Source organism: Mastomys coucha, unplaced genomic scaffold, assembly GCF_008632895.1.
Source record: "Mastomys coucha isolate ucsf_1 unplaced genomic scaffold, UCSF_Mcou_1 pScaffold15, whole genome shotgun sequence".
Taxonomy (NCBI): Eukaryota; Metazoa; Chordata; class Mammalia; order Rodentia; family Muridae; genus Mastomys; species Mastomys coucha.
This window is the reverse complement of record NW_022196897.1, coordinates 107,232,176-107,246,638: the sequence shown is the minus strand read 5'-3', so window position 1 is coordinate 107,246,638 and position 14,463 is coordinate 107,232,176. Positions and strand designations below refer to the sequence as shown.

The 14,463-nt window shown below is 39.0% G+C and overlaps 1 protein-coding gene across 2 annotated transcripts in view; it reads right to left on the bottom strand.

Annotated features, from left to right (window-relative positions):
• Positions 1 to 3,704: 3,704 nt before the first annotated feature.
• Positions 3,705 to 14,463, bottom strand: part of Casc4 (cancer susceptibility 4) — an 89,124-nt gene continuing 78,365 nt past the window's right edge. The window contains exons 9-10 of one of the 2 annotated variants that reach the window (XM_031371684.1): positions 13,471 to 13,638; positions 3,705 to 6,132 (exon numbers count right to left, since the gene is read on the bottom strand). In XM_031371684.1, the coding sequence (XP_031227544.1) occupies positions 6,062 to 6,132; positions 13,471 to 13,638 (239 nt within the window). In that variant the 3' untranslated portion in view covers positions 3,705 to 6,061. The remainder of the gene's footprint in view (positions 6,133 to 13,470; positions 13,639 to 14,463) is intronic. The other variant, XM_031371685.1, reaches the window with a different exon arrangement.

The window sequence follows — 14,463 nt, the reverse complement described above, 5'->3', positions numbered from 1 at the left end:
CTGGAAAAGGAAACTATGGCTTCCTGGATATTTCTAATCTTGAATGAATGCTAGGCAAGCATTCTACCTACATTATGTTTCCAGTCCCACATAACCTTAATATTTTTTTAAAAGAGGTGATACACTTCACAAATTATTTTTAGTTATGCTTGCATTTTACTGAACATGTCGTTCATGTTCTATACTTTATGGGCCATTTTCTTCCCCTGCTCATTACACTCCAGCTATGCTGGCTAGTTTTATGGCAACTTGACACAATCTATAGTCACCTGAAAGGCAGGAGCCTCAATTGAGAAAATGCCTGCAGAAGACCAGGCTGTAAGCAGGCTAGCCCGTGGGGCATTTTCTTAGTGATTAATATGGGAGAGTCTAGTCCCTAATCAAGACACCAGTCATAGGACTGGACTGTTCTGAGTAAAAGCTTTGGAATCTTGAAAATTTGGAACATGACCTGATGTGTGTATACACGTTTGGGTGTATGCACATGTGTGCATGTAGAGGTCAGAGGTCAATATCTGGGGTCGTCTTTAATCACTTTCCATCTTACTTTCAGCACAGGGTCTCTCACTTGACTTGGCATTCATAGATTCTGCTAGGCTGACTGGCCAGAGAGCTCTAGGGTCTGCCTTTACTTCCCCAGGGCTGGGATTTCAGACAGGCACTACCAAACTTGGTATTCACATGTGGGTATTGGGAATCTGAACTCAAGTCCTCATGCATGCACAAAGTAACTTTACAGCCATCTCTTCAGACCAGTTGAACTTTTAAAAATAAATTTTAAAACTTGTGTGTGTGTTGCTGGGCGGTGGTGGCGCACGCCTTTAATCCCAGCACTTGGGAGGCAGAGGCAGGTGGATTTCTGAGTTCGAGGCCAGCCTGGTCTACAAAGTGTGTTCCAGGACAGCCAGGGCTACTCAAAGAAACCCTGTCTCGAAAAACAAACAAACAAAAAAGCAAAACTTGTGTGTGTATGTGTGTGTGTTTGATGCCAGAGAACAAATTTGTGGTTATTTCTCCTTCCACTTTTACATGATTTCCACAGATGTAATTCTGATGTTAGACTGGCACTGCTGAGCAGCAAACACTTCCCCCTGTTAAGCTATCTCTTGCTGGCCTCTTTTCTAGTTGGACTTTCGTTTTTGTTTTGTTGTATTGAGGCAGGTCTCTATATATAGCCCTGGCTGTCCTGGAACTTACTATGTGGACCAGGCTGGCCTTGAACTCACAGAGATCCGCCTGCCTCTGCCTCCTGAGTGCTGGCCTGACTTTTAATAACTTTTTAAATTTATCTTTATTTTATAAATATTAATTAAAGTATAATTACATCATTCCTCCCTTCCACCCCTACCATACCATTCCCTCCCAAATCCACAGGGCCTCCTCTTCTTTAACCATTATTGTTACATATAAATACAAATGAATAAACATATAAAAACCACCTACACAGTCAGTTCAGTGTTGCCTGCTCATGTTTCTGGGGTTGACCACTTAGTACTGGGTAGTTACCAGGGTGACCATCCCTGGGGAACACTATTTCCCTCATTCATAGCAGTTGTTAACTGCTTATAGTTCTTTATCTAGGGGTGGTATCCCAAGAGATTGCTCCCATCTGTATTGGGGTATCAATTATTACTATTCAGGTCTTTTAAAAAATTATCATATATTACTTAATCACAGTCTCTCCTACCTCCCCTCTTTCCCAGATCCACCCCCTGGTGTGGATTCCCCCAGGGCACTAGTCTGCCTGCCCTCAGAAAAGAGCAGGCCTCCTAGGGACATCAACCAAACATGGCATAACAAGCTACAATGAGACTAGGCATATACCATCACATCAAAGCAACCCAGTAGAAAGAAAATGGTCTCACAAGTAGACAGGAGTCAGGGCAGCACCCCCTCCCACTAGTAGGATTCCCATATGAACACCAAGCTATCCATCTATAACATATGCAGATGACCTAGGTCAAACCCCTATAGGCTCCCCGATCTCTGCGAGTCCCTCTGAGTCCCAGTCAGTTGATTCTGTGTGCAGTGTTTTAGTGATGTGTTCCTGACCCCTCTGGTTTGTCCAATCCTTCCTCCTGGTTCTCCACTGGACATCCTGAGCTCCACGTAATGTCTGACCGTGGATCTCTGCATCTACTTTCATCAGTTGCTGGATGAAGTCTCACTGGTCACTTTGATAATGATCCTTCTAGCCTCTGGTCCCAGAAAACTCTGCAGCTGGACAAACTCAAAGTGGAATGTTTTGTGGCTGGGTTGGTGTTCCTAGCCTTGCACTTGAAGCCTCCTTGTCTGTACAGGCAGCCATGTGGTTGAGATTTCATGTGTGTGGCTCCCTAACAGCTACAATCTCAGAGCAGACTTTCTGGTCCTCTGATTCTTACAATCTTTCTGTTCCCTCTTCAGAGATATTTCCCGAACTTCCAATGCAGTTGTGTTGTGGATGTCTCCATTGTGGCTGCATTTAGTTCTCTGCATTTGAATAGCTGTGACTTTCTGTAATGGTCTCCTGCTCCAAACAGCAGATTCTTTTGATGACGGATGATAGCTAAACTCCTCTGTAGGTGGGAGAGTAAGTATTTGGAGTGCAATTAGGAATTCTAGTGTTTTAGGGCATGTTAGTAGTAGGTTTTTCTCTTAGGTCTGTGACCTCTCCAGTCACAGGTAACTGGCCAGGTTTACAGTACCAGGCGTGATTTCTCTCCTGTTGAGCAAGTCTGCAGTATTAGAAAGTTAATGGTAAACCCCAAGATATATGTTATTATTTTACCAATGTAGATCTGTTGCTGGTTCAGTGACTGCTGTGGTTCATAGGCATTACAGCTGGGTAGGACTACCCAGTGCTGCTCTCCCTTGACAGCTTGCATAGCACAGACCCTATGAGAGCAACTCTTCAGAGAAGCTTCCAGATCAGTTCCACCTGCATTACTCCAAGTTCTGTCTGAAGTGTATCCTGTCTTCAGCAATGAGAGACAACCAGGGAAACAGCCTATATTGTTTTGTGTTTCCTTAAGTCTGTTACCCAACAACTCGAGAGGGGGTTTCTCAGGCATGATATTGGAGTTCTTTTTAGGTAGTCAATGGTTCTTTCAGGAAACATTATTGCCCAAAGTAGTGTAAGTTCTTTTAACAATCTCTGTCTCTGTCTCTATCTAACTCTTTGCATGTGTACATACACATATATCTATGTGGTGGTTTGAATGAGAATGGCCTCCATCAGGTCATAGATTTGAATGCTTGGTCACCATAGAGTGTAAGTATTAGGGTGTGTGGCTCTGCTGGAGAAGGTATGTCCCTAGGGGTAGGCTTTGAGGTTTCAAAAACCCAAATCAGGCCCAGGGTCTGTCTGTCTGAAGTGTACTTAGTGATATTTAACCCTCTTCCCCAGGTTTAGGTTGCTGCATACCCATTTTCCCATTTCTCCATTTTATCTCTGTTTTATCTATTTCATGCTGGCTGCTTCCATTTTAATGTAAGCTCTAGAAAAGATCTTGTCTATTTTATTTACATATCTCACTGCCTACAACTAATGCTAAGGACACAAAAGCCTTTCAACCTTTGCAGAATTAGCTAGCTCTATAGTAAACAACCCTAGTTGTTCTAGTCCAGTTTAACCTAAAATAAATGATAACATTTATCAAATTTCAATGTCAAGATGTAAATGTTTATATTCATTTAATTTTATATATAATCAAAACTGTGAAACGAGTTTAACTTTTAATTTATTAGAACCCAGAAAGTGATGATTTTTTTTTTTTAAAAAAGCAGAGTTCCTATCAAATTATCACTTAATTCAGGGCAAAAATATATTAAAATAAAACAAAATGAAATAAAAATCCTTAATCTTAAGGCAGAAGTAAAACACTGTAAACAGAACAAAATAGCATAACTAATACAGACTGTAGAACGTCACAATTTAAAGAGATCCACATAGTATTTTATAGCACTAAAATGTTAATACAGTCAGAAATATTATCAATTGGTCCAAGATTCCTCAGTTTATAAAATGTCTAGGCTGCTAATTGAAGTTTTTGCCATATAAAGATAGACAGGTACCTTAAAACCAAGTGACCATTTTTATGCCACTGGAACCAGCAGGCGTCTTTACGGTTTTGTCTGTTCAGTTCTACAGTATCAAGTATCAAGTATGGAGTATTACTTGGCATTTGCAGGCTCAGCTCCCCTTGTTAATGCCGTGGTTAGGCGTCACTCCTCTTTCACTGCATTTTAATGTGAATCATATTTTTTACTGCAGAGGCCTAACTTTACTGACAACAAAAGCATGAACTGTTGAGTTTCTTGGTGTGTGTGTGTGTGCTCGTGTAGGTGCAGGTGTTCCTGAGTACACATGGAGGCCAGAGGGTCAACCTGCTTGTGTGTGTGTGTGTGTGTGTGTGGCGGGGGGATGGAGGGGAGGTTGTTTCTCAAGAACAATTGTCCCTTATTGGGACCTGGAACTTGCTAATTAGGCCAAGACAGCTATTCAATGAGCCTCAGGGACACACCTGTTTCTGTTTCCTCAATACTAGGATTGCAGATGTGATATATGCCCAGTGGTTTATAATCTGATATAGTAGAAAAACAAATTTTAATAAATTATTCCATCTTTTCCTGGCCATTAAATAACTTTGGCCTGAACTGTAAGAACTTCCGATTTCAGCAGGTGAATAATACTTCTGCTAGTATTTCCATTAGAGCCTTAGTGTGGGGACTTTTCATTTCTACTTACTTGTTTGCTGTTTTTCAATGTTAGAATCAAACCCAGGCCTCACACATCTGAGCTACAGTCACTCTCCAGTATTTCATGTTTATGTGTAATTAAATAGCAGCCCTTCTTTAAAAAAAAAAAAAAAAAAAAGGAATAATAGCCTTGGGATTAACAGCCTTACATTTCCCCCTGATGATCAACACCTTTAATTTTTAGGGAACACAAAAAATTAAAAGTGCTTGAAATCAGTAAACAAGGATTAGCTAGCTTATATATCCTAATGAATAATGTCAAAAGATACAATGCACTGAAAATAATTCTGCAAGTCTAGCAAATGAGATTGGTGGGTTCTTAACTAACATTAATTACAAATATTCATTTTTATTACAAAGTTTTCAGCTATTTCAGTAAAACAGCTGTGGACTTCACGGTACTTCTAGTCATCTCTTCATTAATAAAAACCTGTTAAAATCCATTACTTAGTAGTTCTGGAAAAGTCTAATCAAATACGATCATTAAAACTACCAGAAAAGCTTTGCTGTACTGATTGTGGACTCATTTCAAAGTGGTTTCAGTCTCTCTCAGGATTTGACACTTAACTGGTCAATGTATTCATCAGCTTGAACTCTAAAAATATAAAGAATTTTAGCCAGTGCTGACCAGAGTTAAACAGTTCTGGTATTACTTGAAAAATAAAAATACATTGTCAACCATGCATTTCACAACTTCAAGAACCAAGTAAGGAACAACTGATAAATATGGTAATGATGACCTAGGCTTTCATCAGGCCTCAGCCTGATCACACCAGCGCCCATGTAAGATAAAAGGATTAGGAGGCCATTCTGTACATGTGCCCATTGTTTGGCATCCAGCCTCCCCACTTCTGTGTAACTATTCTAGCATAACTTCTTCAAGAGTGTTAAATGAGGGGTAGTAGAGGACACCTATGGGGTAACAAAAATGTATTAGTGTAGACTTTTCAGACAAATAACTTCTCATTGTGGTTCTGCTATGTGCAGCATATAACCTGTACAACCATTTGTTCCTGTTTGTCTCTTTGTGGAAAAAAAATTAGGCTCAATAAAATGTGAAATTTACATTAGTTTGCTTTAAAATGCAAAGATTAACTGTTTTTGGCCCAGCTGTGTCATAACCAAAAAAAGTATCTGCTTTGATAATATAATATGAAAAAGTTCACATATGTACATTGGTACATTCCTTCATTAAAGTTTCCTTAAACCTATCTCAATGTATCTTTGCAACTGATACAACTGATCTTTACAACAAAAGTCAAAATTGACAAGTAGAGATAATCTGCTGCACAGCACTTTGGGTTTCGGGAATCCCTTAGACTTAAAGGACATCACTGAAGCGCTGTTTGCCATAGTCTGCAGGATCCATCTGAAGCTCTCGTTCTTCATCATCTGCAAGCAAAATAATATGTATCAAGAATAGAGTTCTAAAGTTGTTGCAAAGAGCCAGCCTCAAAGTGTCTCCAGTTTTTCAAGCTTATAGCAATCTTTTCTCATTGTCCCTTATCTGTTATCTTAAACAGTGCTCTCTTTCTTAGCTGCATGGCTGAAGTGAAAAAAAATCTATCGTTAGTTTGCAAGATTTAATTTTAAAAATATTCTGAGCTGGACATAGTGGCTCACACCTATAATCCCAGCTCTAGGGAGCCTGAGGCAAAAGGATTAGGAGTTCAAGATCAGCCTGGACCACACAGAAAACTTGAGGTCAACCTGGGCTACATGAAATCCCATCTCAAAGAAACAAAACAATCATCTCTAACCTAAAAACAGAACAAGAATCATCACTGACAGGTATTGGGGAAACAGACACATGTTGAACAGGTTGAACAGACAGAGCTAGCAAAATGTTAGGAACTCACAGGACTGAAGAGCTAGTGCTGTGCATTATCTTAAAAACCAGCATCTTAGCTGGTTTATGGGGGTTTTATGTGCCTGTGAGGTCATAGTTTAAGGTCATTCCTATCTCCATAGTTCCAAAACAGCCTAAGCTACCGGTGACACTCTTAAAGAAGCACCATCATTTTTTCAAACTATAAAGGTAATCTACACTAGTCACTAAAAAAAAAATTAGAAAATAAGAGAGAATATAATTCTCCCCAGTCCCAATATGCACTTCCATGAAGTTCTCTACAAATAGCTTACTCATAACTTTCTAAACAAAGCACATGAACCAAAAGTCAGAGCTTTCTTCACCAAAAAAGAAATTATACTGCTAGTGCACCAGAGCCTTTGGAACAGCTGTAGTACATTACTCTAGTGAGTGCCTTTACTTTGGCTACAGTCTCATCTGTCAGCTGCCAATTTGGAGGTTCGGTTGGTTATTTCTCAATAACCATCCTCCCTCCCCACTAAATTGTGATATACAACTGCTCGAAATAATTAAAATGATGTTAGAATAAGAATGAAGGGGGGGTGCTGGAGAGATGTCTCAGTAGTTAAGAGCACCACTACTCTTCTGGAGAATTCAGAGGATTAGGTTGGATTCTCAGCACCCACATGGCAGCTCACAACTATCTGTAACTTGAGTTCCAGAGGACTGGACACCCTCACACAGACACACATGCAGACAAAACACCAATATACATGAAACAAAAAATAAGTAAAAATTTTCAAAAAAATGAAAGGAAGTTTAATTAGGAGTTGGCTTTGTGCAATGCTTCCTTTTGTTACTTATTTCTTAGTATTGCTCATAATTTACTGAATACCATACTGAAAATGAAAAGCATGGTGTCTCTATGGGTATGCCTTTGTATGTACTACTGGGAAGCTGATGAAATCATATACTGGACTATTATAAATTAGGGACCATCTTTGAATATTAATCATATTGAATTAAATTTTTTTATTAATTCTTGGAGAATTTCATACAATGTATGAATATAGACCCTGACTCCTACTCCCCACACGGAGATCCAAGCTGCCCTATAAAGGAACAGTAAGTTTTTGAGACAATTTCACTATGTAGCAGGCTTGAACTCACAATCCTATTTCACCCTTCCACGTGCTATTTTGATCTTTCTAAAATGACCAAACAAGCCACTTTCTTTTTCCTTTCAACAACTTTCCTGTTGGAAATCATAGAATTTTGAATTCAGACAACCACTTTGTAACATATTCTGAATATTGATCACTTCTTTTGTCCCAGGGGTGCTAGGGACTGAACTCTGCCTGCCTGCATATTTGTCAAGTGTTGTCCTGCTGGGCTCACCAGTCAGTTTATACTTGCTCGCTTATTTGCTGTTTCATCTGTCTTTGTGGTGCTGTGGATAAACCCAGGGCTCTGACCACCTGCTCACTGAGCCACATCCTTAGATTGCTTTTATTTTTTATTTTGAGATAGCATCTCACTAAAAGTTGTCTAGGCTGGTCTTGACCTTATAATCCCCTGTACTAGGCCTACAGAATTCCTGAGATTAGGGGTTTGTGCCACTAGGCCCTGCATGATGATCAAACAGATATCTCTAAAGTAAAATGCACCCTGAACCTATTATAACATTTGTAAAATCTGAAGTTACACTATATTCACATTTGTGTTTTGTAATCATGATAATCACTTTCCTATAAAAACAAAACAAAACAAAACAAAAACCACACTTAAAAAAAAAAAACTTTGGTTTTAAAGGAGGCACTTCTGTAGAATGCTCTCTGGAGAACCTGAGTTATGAAGCTTCAATTTATGCCCATGAACACATCTTTTAAAACATTAGTAGTAAGTGAAGACAATCACTATAGAGCAATGGAACATTTTGAGAAATTCAACACAAAATGTACTGAAGGAAAAATGTTATTACTTTTGTGAATTTTTACATGAATACATACAAAGACAGAATGAGATGAAAACAAAGGTTCTAGGAATAGGAAACACTGGACTCTGTTCCTGGATGAAACACTCATACACGAGCTAGTTCCACCCTTTGGACCTGCACTGCACCTTCTCAGTACAAGAACAACTTTCCTACCTCAAAGTGAAATGATGGAGCTGCGGTCTTTAATTGCAAAGTCCTCTATAAATAGAAGGGAGGTTTGGCAACCTCTATCTACATTCTTTACTGTGCACATACATGTGTGCTTGTGTGTGCATGCAGCTAAAGACTGATCTCGGGAGCTGCACAGGAGCTGCACAGGAGCTGCACAGGAGCTGCACATGCTGGACAAAGCACTCTACCACTGAGCTAGCTAGCCCCAGTCTTTCTTTAGCACAATTTTAATACAATGCTGACATATTGTTTTCAAAAATTCCATATGACTTTTGGAATATTGCAGTGAGCATCTTTTAAACTAACTATAGTCTGTTTTCAGTGTAGTTATTTTAGCCAGATTTCAAGTTTCTATCAACAACGTCTTTATACTTAACTATAAGCCTATACAATTACCTGACAGAATACAACTGACACGATAAATACAGAAACTGAGTGTTTTAATTTCTACAGAAAGTAGCAGAACCTGTAAGCAGCTAGCCATGAGGAAACAGCCAAAGAAATACAACCAGAGGGATAAGCATAATTTGTGACATCAGTGCTAAGCTTGCTGTTAATGTAAGAAAGGACTAGCAACTAAAGAGCTCCTAAGACAGCAAGGCTCCAAAGTCACAAATCACCCACAGGACAGAGGACACTGTCCTTCAAAGGATGCAATCCAGAGAAAAAATTCTAAAAAGTTTCCTTTACTTAAAAAAAATTACTGAACAAACACTTAAACAATGCTTTATAGAATGACATGGTCTGTTTTAAGTGCAGACTAATACCAAATTATGTAGCCCACATAACTTGTTAGATAAGTACATATATTTCTGCCTTATAGTTGTGGGAATTATGACACAAACTGTAGTATTTACAAGCTCACAGTGTCAGCAAGTGAAGGACAGATGATTCAAATCCAGGCTTCTCAGCACTGGGTTGCAGGCTGAGCTTCTGTTTGCAGACAGTGGCTAATGTTTATTAATATTTAGCAAATAAATTGGGTACTTCTTTGATTTTAAAGAGTAAAGGAAACTTACAAATTTCTACTATCTTTTAAAAAATATTTTTAATTTGGGATTGGAGAGATGGCTCACTAGGTAAGGAAGAGTACTTGCTGCTCATCCAGAGGACCTGAGTTCAGTTCCCAGCACCCACAATTATCTGTAACTCTAGTTCCAGGGGATCTGATGCAGACAAGCACACACTGAGTCACAAACAAACAAACAAACAAATAAACACACACACACAGAGGGGTGGCAGAGACAGACATGAAGACAGACAGACAGAAAATTAAAAATAATGAATCTTTAAAAATTTTAAAGTTCTTATATATATGAGGTTTTGTCTGTGTACCATCCACATGGGCTAGAGGCCAAAGAGGGTGTTGGATTCCCAGGAACTAGAGTTACAGATAGTTATGAACTACCATGTGTATATTGGGCATCAAACCTAGATCCTCAAGAACAGCTAAGCCATTTCTCCAGCTCCAAGTTTGTACTTTCTTATAACAGTAAAGATTGAACTAAAAGATAAGTTGCCTATCGTGGTTCCAGATTTATTCTTTTCAAATTTTTATATTAATACAAATAAATTATTTCCTCTATGAGTTTGAAATAAAACTAAATCATTATAAACACAGGAAAAGAGAGGCCTTATTTAATTCTATAAGCAAACACTGGAGGTAACAGTGCTGAGTCCAAAATCTCAGAGAACAGAGTCCAGCTGGAGTGCTTTAGCTCCCTAATGGCCAAAGCTCCCACTTCACAGTCCTGATGGAGTGTCCCAGCCTGCAGCTAGAGTCTCTCACCCTGTATATCCTGCATCTCAATTGCGTCCATAGCCAGCAGAGCAGAGCCTGTGCTCACGGCTTTAGTAATGCCTGAGGTCATTCCTTCCTTTTCTTTCTCTCAAGGCTTTGCTGCTAGTGAGGCAGTTTAGCAGTGACAATAGTGGCTGCTCTTCTAGACGACCTAAGTTCAAGTCCATGCACCTACATGGTAACTCCAGTTCCAGAAGATACAACACTACGTCTGTCTTCTGGCATCAGACACACGTGTTTCCAAAAGACGCATAAAATGCTAGGGAAGAATTGTAAAAGAAAGAAGAGGTGTGGCTCTGCAGTTCAGAACAGCCTGGCACTCTGTCATCTACCTCAGCTTCCTGAGTGCTGGGGGGATGTGTGGAGGCCATCATGCCTAGCCATACTTCAGGTTTGTTTGTTTGTCTGTCTGTTTTTATTATTGGTTGTAAGGTTCCAACCATGGGAAAAAAACCATTTTTTCTTTCCTGAGTTTGTGGGTAGATGTGCCTTAGGCATTTTAAAATCAAAATTGTATTTTCCTATAGTATTTAAGTTATACACAACAATTCCACTGAAATTTCTAGATGAAAAACCGTGCACAGACTTTTTAACTCTAACTCCAATATGTGGCTTTGTCATCATCCCCGCCCCTACTTGTCAGTTCTAAGGCCTGCTTGGGCTGTGAGAGCATTGTAATTATGTGGGCACAGTGACAAAATGATCTCAACTCTGTGAACTCTGACCCTGCAATAACACCTGGAGTCTAACTTATTAAGTCAGGGCTAGGTCTACCTCCCCACTCTTTGGACAGTTAATAATGGATCTTAAAAAAAATCTTATAAGTATGTCTGAAATTATTTTAGGTCTTTTAAATACTCCTGCTAAAGTCAGTATATACAATCTATTCCCCTTTACTGGGACCGCTGTCCCTGTTTATTTCTGTTCAGTGATGAGTATCCTTGTAGTGGTCCACTTCCTGACAATATTACTAATGGATACGAAAGTCAGATAAACATTAAAGAACAACCCAAGTAAGATTTACTTGCAAATACTGAAGTAAGAATTTCGACCTGGGGATGTACCTTAGTTATGGACATGCTCATCCATCACATGTGAGGCTCTGGGCTTATTCCCCAGCACCACATAAAATTGGATGTGATGGCATATTTTTAATTCCAGCACTTGGGAGGGGAAAGCAGGAGGGGAAAGGAAACCTTAAGAGTTCCAAGGTTGCCTTCAGTTATGTACCAAGTGTGAGGCTAGACGGGGCTACGATAGATCTTAAGGGGAAAAAATGAAAAACTAACCCCCCCCCCATTTCATTGAAAATATCCTAGGGCTCTTACATTACTCAGAACCAATGAATTTATTATTTGTTTTGCGAAAGGAAAAGCAAAGTGTTAATGAGAAATGGCTGTGGGGAGGATACAAGAAAAGGAGAGAAGTCACTGAAGATAAACCACTCACTGGGCATAAACCCAGACAAATATTAAATGAAATTCTCTAATTAAAAATCATCAGGCTTAAGACAGGCAAAATGTAAGAATTATTAATACTTGAAATAAACTACTCTAATAAAAACCTCAAAATTTTCTAATGCTCCTTAGTACAGGGAGGGGAGACTCTTCAAAGTGCAAGCAAGCAAGCTGTGACCAGAGTTAAAGAGCACTCACCACACTCAGTTGTGAGAATAGAAGGCAATGAAAAAGCACAGTATTAATAGTTAATAGCATTGTTTGGGTCCCAAGTACAAATACTATGGGAGAGTGGACACAAAAAAGAACACAAATTAAATACAAGGTAAAATAAATGAAAATTCCTGCTCTCCAAGAGCTTACAATCTGACTGGTGATGTGGTAAGCATGAATGAGAAGGCCATAAAGTGTTACCGATGATGGCGAACAAATATAACTCAATCAAATCATACAAACAATGAGAAAAGGAAAATTTATGAGAAAAGATGAACTCCCAGTATTTATTAATCTCTTTACCAATAACTATATTTATCCCTAAACTAGGGCGGACTACAAAGCAATGCCTAGGAAGTGCGACTCTTAGTTTTCCCTTTTATACTGACTATATAGTATTCAAGGGCAGTTTTATTCTCTAAGTTTTTAAAAAAAAAACATAACTCTTGCCCTGAACCTAAGTAAATTTTTAATAACTTTAAAAAGAAATAAGAAATCAAGCTGGTTATAGCAGAAAACTCATGCACTATACTACAAAAATCTTACATTTTCCCTAAGATCACAGGTAACTTTTATAGATTCCATAAATAGTGCTGAAAACAAGCAGGCAAAAAAGAAACCTGAAGCCCCACTACAGCACAGCAGGGTGGGCTAAGTGTGCACACAACTAGGATTCTGAACTTCTACCAAGTTAAAAGCTCAGAAGCAACAGTTAACAAGAAAAAAAATGTGTTGAATCTGTGTATTAAACATGAAGACAAATCTTATAAACCCTTCATGAAATATAAATGTTTAGGTTCTCAGAGCATTCAGCCTTTTAGTGTTCCACCAGCAGCAGAGTAAATTTCTGTTCATTATGGAGACCATATTTCAGTTGTGGCTTTGCTTTAACAAAAAGCCTGTTAAGCCAATATCTATACATACTTGTAATAGTAAATGTTTTCCATTGAGATTGAAAAAGGATGTTTCCTGAAAATATTTGCCTTAAGTAATGCCTACGCTCATTTCAAACAATTTAATTCTAAAAACTTTGAGGACTCAGCATTTCATATTATCACATCAATAATATATGTAAGATAATCTAAAAATGGAAAAAACCTTCAAATTATTCATAACTTGTACTATCATAAAATAGTTCTCAAAGCTGAAAAATTACACAGAACCTCTTGAGTTAAGATTAAGATACTACTATGATTACAAGTGGGGAAAATTCTACACAAATTCAACCAAAACCTAAGAGGTGAGTTTCACGGTCACAGCATGGAAGCCAGGCCACGCTCACCTTGGACGTCTTCCTCTCCACCATCACCATCTTCTTCCTCATTGTAAGCCAGCTCAGCCTGCTTGTCTGCCTCATACTCACCTACGTTACCATCATCCCCATTATAATCCGCCAGTTTAGAGCCATGCTGCGGATCAACAGGGGATTCATTTTCATCAAAGAATCGGCCTGTGAAGTAGGTAGAGGATTAATTCAAGAGTAAAGAGCAGAAAAGAAGGGACCTAAACTGAAGACAGATGAGAAGTAGGCAAGGGAAACCCAGCAACTTTCAGGGTACTGGTCACAAAAGAACACATTTTATGATGGTTACTTAAGACAAAAGTAATTAAGAATGAAGACTCAAAATACCTTTAAAAAAATTAGTTTATTGATCATACTACAAAAGAGTAGTGGGCTGAGCAGCAACTCCATCTCTGCTCGTACTCCAAAATAAAACTTATTCAAAATGTTCTCTTTTGTGTTTAGTATTTCCTATTAAGATCTAATGTTTTCTGCCAGCCATGGTAACACATGTTATTCCCAGCACAGTAAGGGCTATACAGAAAGTCAAAAAAAAAAAAAAAAAAAAGGTACTGCTATCTTTTCTGTTGAGACGAAGCCTTACTACTATGTACCTAAGGCTGGTCTCCCAGTGCTTGTGACTTGAAAGTGTTCTTTCTTTCTTTTTTCTTTTTTTGGTCTTATCGAGACAGGGTTTCTCTTGTAGCCCTGGCTGGCCTTGAACTCAGAAATCTGCCTGCCTCTGCCTCCCAAGTGCTGGGATCAAAGGCGTGTGCCACCACTGCCCAGCTCTTGAAAGCTTTCTTAAAGAAATGGTTCCTTGTTTAGAATTCCTATTTTACTGACCTACAATTTCTTTAATGTAAGTACTGATTAAAAGTTACACTTTGGGCTGGAGAGATGGCTCAGCAGTTAAGAGCACTGACTGCAGCCGGGCGGTGGTGGCGCACGCCTTTAATCCTAGCACTTGGGAGGCGGAGGCAGGCGGATTTC